Here is a 19,053-nt window from a genome sequence, read left to right on the forward strand (position 1 = left end):
TGCATATAAGAAAAATAAAAATGTATATAGCTTTTCCAAAGATAAAATGTTATAATTTTTATTACTAGTTGAAATGAATTTTACATAGAAAACATATATTTAATACATATATATATATATATATATAAAACCATATATTATAAAGACAATAAGTACACTTTTTATGAATTGCAATATACGCTTGTTTTTTATAATTTATATACAATTTTAAAAATATAGCTTTTAATAAATAAACTTTACATATATTTTTAATATAAATAAAGTCATAAAGTCAAAAAAAATAATAGTAGTTAACCTGCAAATATTTGTCCGCAAAAGTCTTCGGATATACCAAACGTACTTATACGATATTACCCTCTCTATTCAGCTACTTGCGATCTTGATTATGCGCAGTAATTGTAAATAGAATTTTCCTAATTTCCGCTATGAGTACATAAGCTTTTAAATATATATCTCCAACTCCAGCAGTATTTAATAATTATAATTAATTAATAAGTTAAGGAGCGGTTCCTTGAAAATTAATTTTTTCCAAATAATAAAAATGAATAAATGCTATTTAATTAACGATCAATTTTTTTTTATATTTATATATTTGAAATTTTGTATATTTCTTTTGCTAAGCTTTTTCTTTTGAAAAATAAAACACTTTTTACCTAATTAAACTTAAATATAAAACATATTTTAAAAATATGTATCGGGAATTTTCAAGATTTTAATAACGGAAAGAATTTCTTTTAACTCTTAAGCTATTAACTATATGTAATACCATAAAGAAAAAATTAAATAAATACGAAATTATATAGACTTTTAATAAATATGTATGTATGTGTGAACAAAACGTATATAAAAAGTAAATACGGGCTTTACAAGCATTTTCTATTTCTTATACAAAATATTTTAACAATGGGTTAAGCATTAAAATAAGTAGTAGTTTTTTAGTTATTAAATTAATATTAAATATGGAGAACATATAAAAACTAGTCATTATACATACGAGTATATTTAAAGTTGAGAATATACATACTGTATAGATACTAGATACTAGATACTTATACATGAAAATAATCATTTCGAATCGGAGTCATATCAGTAACCAAAGTTAATGTTTTTAAAGTTCAATAAATATTTAATAGATAAAATTATATTAAAGTACAAACCATTAAAATTTTGAATTGTTGCGTATATCTCCAAAAATAAAATTAATATAAATATATGTTAAAAGAGATTGCTACAGGATTCATATATATATAGTATTATTAAAATAGAAATATAATAGAAAAAATAATAAAAATTATAAATATTAATTGTTGTTAAAAAATATTTCTTAATATTATATATAAATATAAAGTATTAATACTGTTAAAAGATGATTATAAACTATATAAAACTAAAACTAAAATTCCAATTTAAGCCACACGAAATAAAAACAAACAGATATACGTAAATAACTAAATCATATATTCATATAAAGTCAAATTATCCTACAATCTAAAATTTAAACCGAAAACGAATTAATTTAATTTCTTCATGGAGCACAGGGCTTCTTCATGGAGCACAGAAAGAATATTGCAGACATAGTGGCGAACTACTTCATAACTTTTTGATTATCTAGCTAAGACTCTTTTATACCAATTGATGGCACTAATTAATTACCAATAATTAATTATTGAATAAGTAGAATCTGTCTGAAATTGGTTTATTGGGATCAATTTACTATCAGGTGCTCAATTATTTAATTAATCAATTCAAAAAATTCCATAACCCATTCTATAACTAAAAAAAATGAAAATCTATTATTTTAAACTTAAAATCCCATTTAAATGACATTACAAAAACAACAAGAAAATCATTTTAGTTATATGATAATCAAATAGTTTTTTTTAAATATCAATTAAAAATTTTAAGACTACAATTATTGTTGAAAAATGAAAAAAAATCGATCACTTAAATGTAGTTAAAATGTTTTAATTATTTATTTCTGTCCGAGAAATATGACATCTTAACAAAATAAAAAATATATATTAAAAAAATTAAATGTTTTTTTAATTTAATTAAAATTTCTACATAAATGCATATACTGTATTAAACAATTAGGTGTAGTAGTACTATATCTTTATTTATTATTTCATTTTTAAATTTGTTTTATTACAAAGAAATTTATAGACTAATATAATAATAGATATAAAGCTTACAGCTATAGCGATTAATCATCGCCTGCAGGAAGTTTGGATTGATAATTTTTCCATATATCATAAAAATTATTAATTATTAATCAATTAAATATTATGAGCAAAGTCAGGAAACTGGGCAGCGAGGGAAAGCGGAACAAGTTTCGTTCAATAACAATAACAATTATTTTAGATCATTGAATTTCAATCAAGAATCTGTTTTTTTTTCTTTTCTTCTACCTTTTTCTTCGATCCATCATGTTTAGGGGAATGGGTGAAGTAAAAAGTTGTGGACGGGTATGGCTATCACCTAAAAGACTCTCTTTTCATTGTAAAATACTGACTTGCTTTCTTTTCAAGGCAAAGAAAGCGGTAACGCCGCATATGCCTCTCCTGACTGCACCCAGATTATATCAAAATATTCATAAGACTTGCCTTTACAATAATATTTTGCACAGTTGACAAAATTGACCTTTGCTTAAATCTTTAACACATGCTATTGTAGTCACTATTCGTGGGGCACGGTGGTTTGTGAGACCTCGTCAGGCCTGTGGTACACAGCAGATAGAAAGCGTGGTTACTTTCTACTATGCCAAAAAGTTCTCGAAAATGGAGAATAAGGTGGAATGCAGAAGTTCAGTACGTAGAAATAAACTACCGTGGGTGATAGACTGAGATGATGCCGGAAAATCGAAAAAAATGCTCAGTATAAAATATATGTTAATTCACCTATGGGGTAAATATATATCTCTTAAAATTATTCATATTTTGTTACAATTGAAAATCCTTTAAACATCATTTCATTGAAAAAACTTCAATTTAAAGAAAACGATCTTAAATCAGAAAATGATTTATACAATCCAGTCAAACCAGTCAAAAATTACCATATAGTTAAAAAATACAAGAAAAAGTTTCACAGCAACCCACTAATTGTTTTTATAGCAAGCAAATTTATGATCTTCATTACTATTCTCAAAACGTATCCAACGCTAATCTCTAACATTTTAGGGTGCTTCCAAACACGATGCAGATTTTTAATATAATTCTTTGCTTAATCGCCACATCTTAAAAATGTTTCTACAGAAATAATATATGTGAACATGTCCTTCCAATTTAAAAATAAATGACTACTAGAGACCCATAACTATGTGTTCAATTTATCTATCAACAAAATAGATTGGAGCTTCTTGTTTGTGGTCAATGACATCGCTTAAGACTTGAATGGACAACTAACTAGAATATATATGAAAATCCCACTACTTGTTTTATTTTTTGCCTTAAACCAAAATAGAATAATCTTAGTTTGTCTGAATGACACCATGACTATCAATAGTTAAGAAATATATATAGGTTGCAACTTTCGTGAGAAGAGTTTAAGTGAGAACCTTAAAAGTGCGAAAAAACCTTAAAACCTAAACTGATGGCCACTTTTTCAGCAAGTTTTTACATTTCATGTTGCATTGTCTAGGAAAAGTGTCTACAAAGGAAAGTCTAAATGTGAGATTCCGCATTTGCTCAAAATACAAAGAACTGCTCGATTTTTGACATGTTCGGATTTTGACATTATCCTCCATTCTAGGGCTAGCTTCTATTTCTCAATACTTCTATATTACTATATAAAAACTAATAAAAGTTTACATTTTTTTTTATAAATAAATAAGTATAGATATGTATATTGTTTATTAGTCTAATGTATAATTGAAATTCAGTTAAATTATCTCTGTTAAACATAGAAATCCTGTACGAAAGCACACATCACTAGATGAATAAGATACTTTTTAAAGTACTTTATTTGTACATCCATAACATTTCGTGAGAAATGTTCCAAAACGTGAATCGATAAACATTAAAACCATTAAATGACCATTAAATCAAAACTGGGGTTCTTATCAGCAAATACTATTTCACACTATATTAATTTTGACCACATAAATAATCATTTCCGACATCTAAATCTTTTTTCATTAATATGCGAATATATTGTATGTAGTGTTTGTTAACTGGTCAGAATAGATTTGATAGATGAACCGTAGAAAAGTAATTGATTCTTAATTCTCGAATTTTCATTACAATTAATTTTATTGTAATATATTCAAAAAACAAAAGACTACGTCTTTGATATCCGTCCTCAATCATATAATAAAGATGAATACGTACTATAATAAAAAATGGCTGTGAATTCATATCAACTCTGCTAGCTGATATTAGCCGATCAAGCTATTGTAAATTACTTTAATTACAATTTTATGAAGTTAATTATTAGAATTGTAAAACAATCTAGTTTTATTTTTACCATTGTTATTCGGACAATGGGTAAGACCGCCTAGCTAACCCAAGAAAATAAATAATAGCTCCGAAGTTGCTGATTTTTGGGAGTAAAAATTTTTATAAACTTCATATTATCATATTATTCATATCAACAAAAACAGGAATTTGTAGCTTGTTTCTGTTTCTTTCAGTAGTTAATGATGAATACTTGAATGTTTTAGGACGACCCAGATTTGGAGTAACAAAATTTGTTTATTCCGTTGTTTAGTTCCTGTTTCTTTTTCCTATAAGTAAAGTAAATTGTTAAGCAGTTGCCAAACTTGACATAAACCCAAGTTAAAGGTTAATCAACCTTATTGTCATATTACTTCTGATAAGACTATATAACATATATTATAACTATTGGTAGCAGTTAATTGTATAGACAGAACCTACACAAAATTAAATATAATTTCATCTGAAATTTGTCAGCCATTATAAGCTCTAAAAAATCAAATTAAATTTATTGACAGCTTTCGATATTTAAATTGAAATTAACAACAACAAAATTATTAGCATGAATAAGATTATTTTTTAAACAAACAAAATGTTCGAAATAATAGGCTGACCACAATTAGTATGCTTATCTTAAAAAACAAATTAAACAATAAAGATTCATGTCAGCTGTTAGTCAACTGTGAAAAGAAATATTTGCAGCTGATTATTTTAAAATTTAGAATATTAATACCAACCCATGTAAATATTATAAATCAAACCCATGTAATCTCAAACCTATCAAATATAAAAATTATTTGAATACTTTTAAATTTATGTATATTTAATTTAATTTAAATAGTTTCATTGCTTATCATCTTACGATATAAATGCAACAGCTTTAAGAGCTTTAATTATTAGATATATGAACTATTATAACTTTATTTAAAAAACATTGTATTTATTTTATTTAATTCGTTTAAACATTACTTTAAATTAAATTAAGACAAAACTTATCCACATTTGAATATTTATTCAGTGGCATCAGACTTAGAAACTGCAAAAGGTTCACTAACAGGAATAGAACCAGAGTTTGCGATGACAACATCCTTAACTGGGCGATCGCGACCATCAGTTTCGGTTTTTTCAATAGCACGTACAACGTCCATTCCAGAAAGAATCTTGCCAAAGACTACATGACGACCATCCAACCAGGAAGTTTGTTTTGTTGTAATAAAGAACTGTGAGCCATTAGTGTCCTTGCCAGCATTAGCCATGCTCAACCAACCAGCGCCGTAATGCTTAAGTTTGAAGTTTTCATCTGGGAAGCGTTCACCATAAATAGAGCGTCCACCAGTGCCATCTCCTTTAGTGAAATCGCCACCTTGGATCATAAAGTCCTTAATAACACGATGGAATACGCTGCCTTTGTAACTAAAATGATATTCAATTAGTTGTTTATTTGTGAATTAAAACCAATTTCTAAACAAAATAATCGCTATTTTCATTTCAATTTTACTATTTAAGTGAGCCTTTGTGGCTTAAATAGATAAATTAAATCACAAAGGGAAAATAATCCGCAAACTGTGCGCTCAATTTTTAAATTGAAGTATAGATAAATCTGTATACATAAGTTTAAATGTATATACATACATACACAGATTATGTTTAGGTTTATGAACACTTGTTTAAAATTTTTTATAGAAATGACTTATTATTGCAAGAAGTTTAATAATAAATCCCTAGAAAAATTTTATTGCTTGCATATACCGAGAATCCAAGCACTGTTTGCATACATTTCTGTTAAAGAAATGCAAGCCAAACAATTTAAAAATGGCTGAACATGTCAACTCTATCCAGGCTTCATTTTTGTTTACTGTTAATATTTTTGCTTGCCTTTACACATTTTAATTAGTAATAAAATTTGATTTTTTTTTGGAATAAATCGCCATCAAAGCAGTAAATTATGATGTTTGATAAGAATGTGTATGTACATATTAATTTCAAGAATCGAAGTTTTTATGATAATTCTGAACACGATTTCATTTATTTTTTTCCCACTTCAGTTACTTACCCTTCGCCTTGTGGTTTCTCAGCAAGTTCTTTGAAGTTTCTAGCAGTTTTCTCAACAGTTTTACCAAAGAGCCCTATTTCAATGCGTCCAATGGGATTACCACCAATGGTGATGTCAAAGAATACCTACGCAAATATGACGACATTAATTGTTAAATAAAACGCAGAAATATTACAGGTTATGAATATAATACCAAATATCTTTACTTACTTTATCTGTGACTTTTGGCCCTTTACTATCGTCAGCACAAACAATGCCGGCTGCCAAAGCAACAAGGAATAAACTAATTAGAACCTTCATTTTTACTTCTACTCCAATAAAACCACTTCACCAACAAATCCGTACTTGCGTTGACGAGAGTTCACAAGCAAGTGAGCTGCTTGCAAGATGAAAAATAAATGGCACCCAATAATAACAATTTTACTAGATGTAACACTTAATTCTTTTATCTCCTCAATATATAATTAAGTTCAATGAATCACTATTCTCACTATTAAAATTACAAATCATATATTTATTTAAAATATATTTATTTTACATAATATGTTAAGAATATGTGTATCAAAATGCAATGTATATATTATTATCTTGACCTAAAAATAAGTGTTCTATCTATCACTATAATAACACTTCTGTGATTTTATATGGCTAATGTGTTGTATTGTTTAAGAAGTGACACGTAATCAAAGAATACAAAAGAGAATAAGTTAAGAATCACAAACAAAAAAAAACCGACGTGGTGGGCAACCTTTTTAAATGCATGAAACTGTGATTGATTATAATTTTAAAAACAAGTTTATATGAAACCGCGTATAATGGTTTTACTTTCTTTCGTATTGTGTCAGAGTCTGTTAAGTAATACCGCCCTCGTAAAGAAATATATCTTAAATCACAAAATATTCTAGAAATTAGGATGAATTACTTTTGTATAGATATGTATTTATGTATAAGTATGAGAATAAGGCCATCAGAATTAATAAAACACTCAAACAAAAGATAAATAATCGTAAACTCTCCAATATTTTGTAAATTTTCTATTTATTTTAATGCTTTAAATTTTCATTGTTTTTCTTTCTAAAAAAGTAATTTGATGAAAAGTAAATAAATTTGTATGATTTAGTCTTTTGAAGTTCTATAGTCTTAATTTAAAATCATGACGAAACGCAATTGGAGATACATACAGTCACTCGCATATATCTGCGTACATCCCAAAAAAATTTAAAAATCAATCTTTCAACTCAAATTGTTCAACCATTTATTAATATTTTTAACCAATTCGTTTTTCTAAACATAACTATAATTTATTGTCTTCAATAATATTTTTTTTCCAAAATTTTTTAACAATGTCTTCTATTTTATTTTTAATTTTAAAATTAACACTACCAAAAAATCTATACGCAAAAGTAAAACGTATAGAGTTATCTGTTGCTGAGTTGCCAATCCATCGCGCATCTGTAGTACCTTGCGAGTTGTTTTAGTGTACCTTCAAACAACATATTTCTAGAGTGAGCTGTTTATTCAAGATCCAATATTCGTTTATAGCTACATAAAGAATATATGCTTAAGGTATGTTTTGCCTATAGTTTCAACATTTAATCACGATCTTACCATTGTACTTTTGATCAGAATGCATACTCACCACGAGTGCCCTCACCACGAAAATACCGATTGCTACTTTATGAATGTTAATATTTAATATTGATAAGAAATAGGTAAAAGTTTTATATTTTGTTCAAATTTATTGAAATATTGAATAATTATACATGTTTTAGTAAATTTATATTATATTTCTTAATAAATATTTTCAATTATTGACATTCTGACTAAACGTCTCATTGATTTCTGTTTTATATTACAAATAATAATATATAATTATACATAGTATATATTTTTATATAAAGTATTACCATTTTTTATTTTATGTACATGCTAATTTTGAGATATTGTACAAAATTTTATGACTAAAGTATAAAAATTATTTTGTAGTTAAATTAAAATGATAGTTTACAAAAAAAAAATAATTAAATTAAATAATAAAGATATATAAATTTGCAAAATATTTGTAGTATCACAATAGTTCAAAAAATATATTAAGAGGAATTGTTAAAAAAAACGTTATATGATTTTCAAAATCATGAATTAAAATATAAAAATGAGAACACATAAAGGATAGAAATTTTGCTTCCATTCGTACTTAAAAAAAAGTTAAATAAAGTTCGAATTTCACTCGAAAACAGCCATGAAGGATTGCAAGGTGAGCAACGTTTACGTTAAATCTTTTATAAAGTTATTAAGAAGATATAATACAATGGAACTTGGAAGAAACTTCAGTCATTACTACCAATTAGAGACTCTTGCTGTTCTTCGTCATTGATTCTAAAAAGTAAATAAAAAAAATATTAATTTATTATTATTTTTTTTTAATTAAAAAAAAACATACCTCAATATATTTGGTTTATGGCAACTGCATATCTTGCGGTATATAATTTTAAACAGGCGCATTAAAGGATCTGAGTCATCGTTTCGCATTAACAAAGAGACTAGTATTAGTGCGATAAAAATAGGTACAGATCCAATATAAAACATTGGAGAATATGGTTTCCTTTTTAACAAGAGATCAAAAACAATAGATAGTGGAATTTGTAGCGACATTGCTATTGTGCCTATTAATGATGACGTAAGGAAACAACCCCTAAATGGTAATATAAACTGTAGTATGCATAAATACAAAAATTTTTTAATATGCCTACTTACCACAGCCATAATGCTTCAGATATAACAGTGCCGACTAAGCCATTTAAAAATAAAACTGCAAACTGATTTTGATTTGGCAATTCAAATTTTTCTATTTTCAGAAAATTTAATATAAAAAATATTGGCCACATTAGTAACATATTCCAGAGACCAACAAAACCTGTAAATAATTAAATATTAATAAATTTTATTTTTTATATATTATACCAAATATATTATCAAGAGTTACCAAAAAATAAGGGTATATCAATTTTTTCCTCCGTGTCACTTTTTCTCTTAACAAATACTAAATAAGCTGCATAGAAAAAAGCACTAAACAAAGCTAAAAGTGCGCTTCGAGAAAAGTTAGCATCCTCTATATCGGATATAGTCACAGTTACCTATAAATGCAACAATTTTACGCTTTATTATAACAATTTTTTGTTTCCATATGTGGAATCAATTACCACTCCACCAATATTCATTGCGACTGCAATAAACTTAGTTATTGTGAATTTATCTCCAGTTGCAGATGGAAAGAATGCGGCCAAGACTAATGTGAAGAGCGATGATGACGAACTCAGAAGTGTTACCATGGCTGTTTCGCCCCACTCTAACGAAATTTGAAATAAGTAATTTGCAAAGAACCACTAAAACAAAAGAGTATATGAATTGTTGATATATTTTAGGTTTTATTTTGTTATTTCGTTACCAAAACACAAAATAGTAATGCTGTCTTCGCAGTTTTGTGATGAGTCTTCTGACGCTTGATTCGCATGCTTGCAGCATAAGATAATCGGGCCATTAGTGCTTCTGTTGCTTCATGCGCCGACATTTCACGTACTTCTGCCATTTTACTGAAACGAACGCTACGTATGCTGGAGTCATCACTCTCTGTTCCTGACACTACTCCGCCTGTTCTTATTGGAATGAATGTTGGATCACTCTGTCAATAAAAAATATTTTGTACTATTATTTGAACAAATGTTAGGAAGTACTGTGATTATTTTTAAAATTATAATCGTCTTACATAAGTTTGAATTTACATATATACATATAAATAACAATTTTAGCTTATATGTATGGATATGCATTTATTATTAGAAAATTGAATAATTTGATAGAAATAGTTCAAGAACTAAAAAGTGTTTATAAATGTGGGGCCTACTTGTGAAGTATTTTTGGGAGGTGCTGAACGGCACTTGAGCGTCGAATGGCGACGACCAGCTGCGAGACGTAGACCCGGCCGTTCTTTAGGAACCATTAATATTTAATCAAATTATTTGACGTAATACTTTTGAATTAATACCTTTGAAACAAACTTTATGTTCTACGAACAATATAATTTATTCTGTACATATTTGTTAATAATTCATCCACAAAAATTTAATTGAATATCTGAATACTATAGTTTAAACTATAATGACATAGATAATTTTCAGTAATAGTAAGAATAAAGGAATGATCCAGTTATTATCGGTATTCATGTACGTTTGCACCAATCAGTATAGCATAGTATTTACTTGGTGTTAATGTACCATTAACCATGAGACTATTTGATTTCACATAGGATAAAACATTTCTCATTTAGTGAATGATATCGTCTTTCTTGTGTTACAAAGGATGCAAATAGATTACTCTCATCAGTTCTGTTCTAGAACTGAATTTTTCTTTAATGATAAAGAAACAGATTCAAAGTTGTAGTAAAATGACGATTTTACCTAACTGGAGACTATTACATTATTTATGTAAGTAAAATGGAGTTTAAGTGTATAGCAATTAGTTTTAGGAGGCCTCCCGGGCCTTGTATTTAAAGTTTATCTTCTTAGAAACAGGAAAACTGTTGATAGCATCAGCGCGAAAGTCACAATCGCTCACTGCAGTTGACGAAGTTCGCATTGTAATCGAATTATATATAAAATAGTAGCCAGCAGCTGTAGTGCACAATACCACAGAAATGATTTTGTTCACCTTCATTTTGTGATATTTAGCTACTGGCGCCAGCTAAAGTAGTTCTTATGTTCAGCAAACGATTAAACAATTGCAACCAGCTACAGTAGTTAGAAATGTCAAAAATGAAACAGAGTAATTAATTTTCTGTTGTAGTCAATGTTGTTTATCTGGATCAGTGCCAACAGCTTAGGCTGTTTTGACCAATAGAGGATAGATATTTTAACATGAGTATTGTAGTTACTGTGATTAAAACCGGAACTTCATTTGATGTAAAATTACATTTTTCAAAAAATCGCTGTGCCACAAAGAACACTAGAGTTGATAGATAGTTCTCGCTCCCTCTCAAGGAGGAAACTATAATCGAACGTATAGCTTCAGTTGGTACAGGCGAAACTTCTTGAAATTCCATTGCGGGCGTTTTTCCGCAAATTATACTGATACGTGTGTTAAGAACACTTTTAACCCCGAACTGCACGTTAAAAAACTATAGAATCTGTAATTTATATAATTGAACTAAAGTAGTGCTCATCAACTACTGTAAATAGATATTGTTAACGCTTAATTGTGCGGGCTTAGTTGCTAATATAATAATAGCTTTGATATATTGAATAATATATATACAACTGAAACAAATTCTTAGATGATATTAGAAATTATTTAAATCTTATTACCTACTATTTTTAATACTACTATTACACTATAAGTCGACGGACGACATTGTGTCACAGTCGCTATTTTAATTATATTGATTTTTATATTTATTTATATATTAATTTAAGATACATCATACTGTAAAAATGAAATTTAAAATGAAAATAAATATACATACATACATACATTATTACCTACTATGAATTGAACATTTTGTTAAACTAGCTTAAAGATTAATGTGCATTACTGTCACACTGTAAGTAAAAGTTAATTTTAAACATTTGCAATTTGTTTGTGCTATTAATTTGATAAGATTGATTTGATTTAATAATTTTATATATGCCATTTCATATATTGGTGTTCTAAAACATGAACTTTTTGTGTTATATATGGTATTAATAAAACTTTCAAGTCGTATTTACATTTGTTCCGTTATGGAATTCAATCACTACTAAATGAAAAAATAATTATCATAAAATAATAATAATAAAGTAATATTCATAAAATAATAATAATGATTTATAAAAAAAAAATAATAATAATGAAATAATAATAATAACCTAATAATAATATACTAGCAATAATAAACTAATAATAATAAAATAGTAATTGTAGGATAATATACTAACAATAATAAACTAATAATAATAAAATAGCAATTGTAAAATAATAAAAAAAATTAATAAAAAATAAACATTCGTGTCAAATGTTATCACTTTTTTTAAGAAAAAGCAAGTGTGTGAAATGCAAATTAAGAATATATTCTTTTATCATTTATGCACAAATATTTTAAAAAATAATTAAATTTCTCACATCGAGAGACATAAGAATTATAGCAATTTTAAATTATTACATACCAAAGATGCTTGATTTGTATAATAGTTCTCATCATCTAGAGTTTGATCCATTATCTACATAAAGAAAATATTTCGTTTAAGCATATCAAAGTTAAGAAAGATACTTACTGTGTAATTTCCATTTTGTTTTTCGCAAGACTCCTTCCAAGGTGCAATCAACCCAATAATAATAAGATAAATAGTAAACATGGACGTCTTAAAATATGTACAGAAAAATGGTTTGTCATACTTTTCGTCATCATAGAGGAACTAAGAAGAAGATTCACCATTAAAACGGAATATTGCGAATTTTTGAAACAAATAATCGACATACCTTGGTGAGTTCGCTCGACGAAACCCAGATTACATCAACCAGTACTAAAATCGTTACGCCTAGGATAAGTTTTTGTGTTTTGCTCAGCATATTTTGATTTTGTACTGAATAGCAGGCAGTCGTGCTTAATACTTTGATTATTTTGAGAACTAAATTATTTTATATGAACTCAAACAAACGTGTGTAGCGGTTACGGTTGTAAAAGGAATGAATCTGTTTTTAATACTCTTATTTATTTAATAAATTGTGCGTAGGTTTTATTTATAGTTATTTGTCTGCGTTTATTTATCATTTTTGATGCTCTTTTGATGTTCTGATGTGCTGTGTTTTGAAATCTGAATTAGCATTCTCTACGGATTTACTCGGTTGCTTGGAATGCGCCTGTAAGTATCTGCAAAAATGTTTACTTTACTTAGAGATTAGGTTAGTAAATATATAAATTCAGTTGATTTAATGATATGAAGATTTATTTATTTTAAATTATTTCACAAAACTATGGCGAAAACACTAACACAAATTTTGATATCGTCACCATATGAAAATGATTTGATTTGAAAATGAAATATTTTCCAAAAATACGGAATTTAAAAGTAACTTATTTGATTAATATAGGTTTGTGATATCTTTACATGACTACATACATGTACTGTAAACAATATTAATATTTTTAATCAAATATTAATCGAAATTATATATTAAAAACTGTTTTCCATATTTTCATAAACAGTGGGTGTAATCCACAGTACCAAAAAATTTTTTTTTCATTATTATTCAAAAAATTATTTCAGTAAAACACTCAATTAAAAAAAAATATTTTTTTGTAAGTGGATAATGATTTATTTTTGCCAAAAACCTCATTAATAATATAATTATTTGGAAAACCGTTCGACGTAAAATTCTGCAGACAGAACAAATAAAGCTTGTTTTGTGTTCTATGCTTAATCAAAAAACTTTTACGCGAATGGTTAAAAGGTTTATGACATTTAAATAAACAGAAATTTTTGCTTACACTTTGCTGTAAATAATTGATAAAAAATATTATTTTTTCCAAATATGTAATACTACACTGACAGAACATATATCTTTCGCTTATTGACAATCAGCTGTTTAGTGCTACCAAATCTCAGCAAAAAAACACAGCGGCTGCATAAGTTTTGTTGATATTTTTATATGAATAATAATGCATCTCTCTTCTCTTCATATGAAATTCGAAAAGATTTATTGAGTACATATTTCTTTATTATAGATATTGTAAATTTTCTAAGTGTACGATTGACTTTCGAAGAAGAAAATATATACATATTTATATTGGTACAATATCATTTCAAGTAAAGAATATAAGACTTTATTTGCGATATATGTACATGTGTATATTCTTGCACTGAACTGTACTCAACAGCACCTGCGACTAGTTCTCAGGTGTATAGTACTAACCGCTTGATAATCCACTTTACTTGGGCTCAACTGGTGAATTTTACATTGAGTTGTCATTGCCGGTCTCAATTGTCCTCGTACGATACACCTTGGAACTAGACTTTTCACTAGGTCATAAGGGGTAGAATGGTGATAATTGTCCCCGCACTATACACCGCGGCATTAGTATTTATTTTATTGATTTGTATTTTATATATTATTATATATATATTTATTTTAATATATGTATATATATTATATATTTTTATATTAATGAATTACTTTCTAGCTGATTGTGCTGTAGTTATATCATATCTTCTAGGGATTTTACTGATAATCTATAGATGATGTTGCAACCTTGTCTTAAATGAAAAAAATTTGATTTATACGCTATTAATTAAATTTGGTACTTACAGGAGTTTGGACACATTCATTCGTATTCATCGCAGCGTGTTTTAATGACTTCTGTATACCGTTCTGTAATTAATTATATTAATTCTAAATATTATATATTATTTCACAAATTTTTTTATTACATTTTTAAAATTATTTGAAATAAAGTAGCAGTAAAAGCGATGAGCGATGTTTATAGAAAGTAAGACCAACATATTTAAAATCGATATCTGTTAACATTATATTATATGGATTAAAATTAGAAACCTAAACATTTATCTTAGGAACTCAGGAGTTGTATATAATGAAACTAATAACCACATCGTACGTTCCACATCTGTTCAACACTATATAGTAATCTGTATATAAAGTGTCTAATCCTTTGTGGATGTTAAACTTACCTGACAGTGTCCAATAATGCAATAGGTATGTTAGACGATTGTTTATTAATTAATCTGTTTTAGAATTAGGGACAAATAACTTTCTGAATGGCAAAAATAACAATAAACACATTAACTAACATGAAATTTGTAAATATTAATAATAGGCTAGCAATGGGCTTTATATTTCTGCTAATTAAATTTTCTAACTGCACGTGAAACTGCAGAAGTTCTAACTCGACTCTTTTTGTTCCGACAAAGGGATGAGTCCATTTTATATGTGTACGATTTATGAATATTGGATAAATAAATCTCTACTATTTTATAGAACTCGGACAAAATCAACCACAATGAGTGTTTTTCTAATCTGCTGAGTGAAATTAAAGGGAGCAAAAGGTTTCTGTGCCAAGTTTTGTACTTTAATTTTGTTTTACATTTACAATTTCTACGTATATAACTTTACTTTCAACTCCATCTAACTGCATCTAAAAATTATATATAACAAATACAGTACCGCACAAACTAAATCGCATAAAAATTGTGTAGAGTGTAGAGTAGAATTTAATTTCATTACACTGCTATTCTGCGATTTGCCCAAAATTGTGAAGAAGTTTGCAATAAGGCGTCAAGCGATTATACGTGTATTAAAGAATAAATATAATTACAAAATGAATTATTCGTTTAAACAATAACAAATTAAGAAAAAATGCATTAATTATCAACAGAAAAATGTGCGGCTAAACTAAAAAAGTCTACAAACCAAAAAAGTCAAGCTGTAACGATTACATTTGCGACTTTTATGGACAATGCGTTTTTCAAGAGATGTTGAAAATTTATAGAAAAATAAAATAAAATGTGGATCACGATCACGATATGTTCTTAAAAGGTATGTGTTATTATGTGTTATATAAGCGTTCAGTTGGGGGGTCTTTGGTGTGAATTGAGTGATTACAGATTTTAATTAAGATTGCAAAATTACAAGCTTATAAAGTAAATGATTGCCACTGCAAGTTTTTTATTCTACAGGAAATGTTTAACCCTTTAATTATATGCTATATTTAGTTCAGTAGAACATTTAATGTTCAAAATTGTGAACGATGTGTGTTTTGGTCTTATAACTTTTAAAAAAGCAGTCACTCTAATCTCTGAATGAAAAATTGTTTGTGTTGGGTTGTTACTAATAATTTAGTGTATTTTATTCGGATATAGTTCAAAAGCTATATAGAATGAATTAATAATTTCATTCGAAGTTATCGGTTTTTTGTAGAATCACTTAACAATTCTCATTTTCACTTCTAGGTTCTTCTTGATCTCGATCTATAGTTAAGGCCACACTTATTAAAAGCATTCTCTATCCAATCGGTGACCTGCTTTTAAAACTGTATTCGTCAACAAAGCAGATATATTGCACAGTGAGAAGTAATTCAACACTAATTCAGTAATTCTTTTACGTATTTTGAATCTAATTTTTGGTTAACTATACTGTCCGTCATGTGGAAATTTGGTTCATATTTTGAAAGTATTCTAAGCAAATAGATAATTTATATGTAGCTAAGGTGAAGACCAATACAATGCAAATTTATTAGTTGGTAGCTATGTGCCGCGTCTGAGCAATTCAGTAGGTTTTTAGTTGCCAGGGATATCGCCACGATCTGGCATCAATTTTGATTAACCCACATCCTTGTATTCAACAACCTAGTATTTGTTGCCATTCCACCCACAGGCAATATTCCTCTTGATTTAATCCTAGATATGTGGCAAAAACCTACTCAATTATTTTTTAAAAATGTTTTCTTCGCTGAGGTTCAATCTGCTCCTTCGATTTCCGCACTTTACAACCGTGTTTTCATAGTTACTGATCACAGAGTCTATATCTAACATGACCTACTATTTTTGTAGTAACATATAGTAAAAAAATGGTTTTTGTTAAAAAAAATTTTTTTAAAAAAAAAAAGACCTCCGATATTTTGTGCTTTCTGATTTAAATATAAAATGACTTAACAAAGATTTATAAAAGTTTCTATCTTGATCCATTTCATTCTTAGGCCAATTTGTCCAATTTGACTGGAATGTCGAATAAAATTTATATATGTTAAGCACATTCACTTTTGCTTTGATTATTGAGATTAGGTTTTCAGCATTCTATTTACAAAGGCTAGAATCTATACATAAATGTAGTAAAAAGAATATTGTCAGCTACTCAATATTAAAACTCGTAACATTACTATAATTAACAATAATTAGCGTGACGAATGCTTTTAATATATAAATGAAAAAATAAGCTTTTTTCTGAAATTATTTTTTATTTTATAAAAGTATAAAATATCGTACATTATACAGGATATAAGACTGTACCCAGTACGAGTTTTACAAAATCGTCCTCATTAATTTTGCCATTTCCATCAACATCAGCATGCTCAAACATTTCGGTTAACTGCTCTTCATTTAAGTTCTCCTTCAATTGGAATGAAACACGCTTGAGATCGTCAAGGGTGAGTGTACTTTCTCCACTACCACAAAATAAACGAAAAGATTTACGCAACTCCGTTTCAGTATCTTTTTCACCCATTTTCATTTCCATTAATTTTACAAAATCGTTAAATGATATGCGTTCAGTACCATCTTCATTTATTACAGCAATCATTTGTTTTATATCATCCTTCTTCGGCTCAAATCCCAAAGCACGTAGTGCAACTCGAAGATGATTTTCGCGAAGTAATCCTTTGCATTCTTCGTCAAGCAACTCAAATGTATACTTCATATCCCTTAATTGATCATCGGTGAAACGTAGTCTTGGTATAAACACTTTTGGCTTATTATCAACAAAACTAACGTCATCATTATCATCATCTTCTTCAGGAGATGCACCGCGTTCTGCTAATAATTTTTGTAGAATTTTATCCGGAGTAATAGCTCTGTTTAGTATGGTTTGACGTCTGCGCATTGCCATCTCTGAAATTTAACTGAAAATACATAATTTAATTAATTAAATGAGTATAAAAAAATCAAATTGTTTAAGTTTAAAGACATACAGTTTCGAAATTGCTATAAAATATATACACATTTGAGATAAACTAAAACGAGAGGACCATCCCGAAATATCAAAACATAATGTCTATAAATTAAAATATATTTAATTTTTAAAAAATTACTGAACCAAAACAATGAAATTTTTAGAACTGTTTACTTTAATTTAATAATTTAATAAATTTAATAAATTAAAAAAATTAATATTTTTAAATTAATGTAATAAACATTGAATATACATGATATTCTAAACTCTATGAATTAACTAGTACGGAAGACCTTTTTAGTATTAGTAACAAAATCATAAGTTTAGTCATTAGTAATAAATGCAACAGTTTTTTCTGTATATATATATATGTAAGCATGTGTAAATATAGAATATGTAAATTCAAGTTATAACTATTTTCAGAGATCATCTAAATACAGTTTATCAGCTCCAATGATTTCTTAAAGAATGATCAAAAATTTTGTTAATATGAAGTTAAAAGTGCAAAAAAAAGCTAGGCATAAGTTTGGGTGAAGTTTTCATTAGACTGAACTGAATTGGAACATATTACTAGTAAGTGGGTGATACTTGTGGCACTCTACCAGAGGAGTAAGTCTGTGACGACAGCATCCGGGTAGCCACAATATTCATATTTCACACTGAAAGAATATTGGTTTAAGTCTTCAGACGTCAAGTAGTAATTCAATGTGGAGATGGATTTTCACAAAACGGAAAGAACTTGAATTCGGTCGCGCTCGTTTTCCAAGAGTAACTTATATTTATATGTTGTGATTCCATGGATACAAATTAAATTTGTTTAAAAAGGTTGTTGATAGGAGCATTATACCGATCTATATAATAAGA

General features: G+C 27.6%; 3 protein-coding genes across 9 annotated transcripts; all 3 read right to left on the reverse strand.

Annotated features, from left to right (window-relative positions):
* Nucleotides 1–5,235: 5,235 nt before the first annotated feature.
* Nucleotides 5,236–6,868, reverse strand: LOC119682271 (peptidyl-prolyl cis-trans isomerase 5). The gene is made up of 3 exons (XM_038095667.1): nucleotides 6,694–6,868; nucleotides 6,484–6,608; nucleotides 5,236–5,843 (listed from the first exon to the last, which is right to left on the reverse strand). The coding sequence occupies exons 1-3, from the start codon at nucleotides 6,781–6,783 to the stop codon at nucleotides 5,441–5,443; spliced, it is 618 nt and encodes a 205-aa protein (XP_037951595.1). The 5' UTR covers nucleotides 6,784–6,868; the 3' UTR covers nucleotides 5,236–5,440.
* A 1,715-nt stretch (nucleotides 6,869–8,583) lies between these two features.
* Nucleotides 8,584–14,888, reverse strand: LOC119681248 (solute carrier family 35 member F5). 7 transcript variants are annotated; one of them, XM_038094381.1, is made up of 11 exons: nucleotides 14,818–14,863; nucleotides 14,686–14,765; nucleotides 12,991–13,381; nucleotides 12,786–12,926; nucleotides 12,678–12,731; nucleotides 9,929–10,162; nucleotides 9,684–9,866; nucleotides 9,467–9,617; nucleotides 9,238–9,397; nucleotides 8,924–9,175; nucleotides 8,584–8,859 (listed from the first exon to the last, which is right to left on the reverse strand). In XM_038094381.1, exons 3-11 carry the CDS (start codon nucleotides 13,078–13,080, stop codon nucleotides 8,811–8,813), a joined length of 1,314 nt encoding a protein of 437 aa, XP_037950309.1. In that variant the 5' UTR covers nucleotides 13,081–13,381; nucleotides 14,686–14,765; nucleotides 14,818–14,863; the 3' UTR covers nucleotides 8,584–8,810. The 7 variants fall into 7 exon arrangements, with proteins under 7 accessions (XP_037950309.1, XP_037950308.1, XP_037950310.1 ...); XM_038094380.1 differs by lacking the exon at nucleotides 14,686–14,765 and having other exon boundaries at nucleotides 14,818–14,888; XM_038094382.1 differs by lacking the exons at nucleotides 14,686–14,765; nucleotides 14,818–14,863 and adding an exon at nucleotides 14,425–14,587.
* Nucleotides 14,889–17,479: 2,591 nt separating this feature from the next.
* LOC119683252 (caltractin-like) lies at nucleotides 17,480–18,299 on the reverse strand. The gene is made up of 2 exons (XM_038096891.1): nucleotides 18,209–18,299; nucleotides 17,480–18,139 (listed from the first exon to the last, which is right to left on the reverse strand). The coding sequence occupies exon 2, from the start codon at nucleotides 18,124–18,126 to the stop codon at nucleotides 17,509–17,511; it is 618 nt and encodes a 205-aa protein (XP_037952819.1). The 5' UTR covers nucleotides 18,127–18,139; nucleotides 18,209–18,299; the 3' UTR covers nucleotides 17,480–17,508.
* Between the last annotated feature and the right edge of the window lie 754 nt (nucleotides 18,300–19,053).

This window comes from Teleopsis dalmanni, chromosome 2 (genome assembly GCF_002237135.1).
Source record: "Teleopsis dalmanni isolate 2A chromosome 2, ASM223713v2, whole genome shotgun sequence".
NCBI classification, from domain to species: domain Eukaryota; kingdom Metazoa; phylum Arthropoda; class Insecta; order Diptera; family Diopsidae; genus Teleopsis; species Teleopsis dalmanni.

Coding starts and splice junctions, on each gene's coding strand:
- LOC119681248 (XM_038094380.1), bottom strand. CDS start 13,080: ATGCTGAGCAAAACACAAAAACTTATCCTAGGCGTAACGATTTTAGTA. Junction 9,618..9,683: donor CAATGAATATTGGTGGAGTG/GTAATTGATTCC, acceptor TTGCATTTATAG/GTAACTGTGACTATATCCGA. Junction 9,398..9,466: donor TGATATACCCTTATTTTTTG/GTAACTCTTGAT, acceptor AATTATTTACAG/GTTTTGTTGGTCTCTGGAAT.
- LOC119683252 (XM_038096891.1), bottom strand. CDS start 18,126: ATGGCAATGCGCAGACGTCAAACCATACTAAACAGAGCTATTACTCCG.
- LOC119682271 (XM_038095667.1), bottom strand. CDS start 6,783: ATGAAGGTTCTAATTAGTTTATTCCTTGTTGCTTTGGCAGCCGGCATT. Junction 6,609..6,693: donor GGCCAAAAGTCACAGATAAA/GTAAGTAAAGAT, acceptor ATATTTGCGTAG/GTATTCTTTGACATCACCAT. Junction 5,844..6,483: donor GAGAAACCACAAGGCGAAGG/GTAAGTAACTGA, acceptor ATATCATTTTAG/TTACAAAGGCAGCGTATTCC.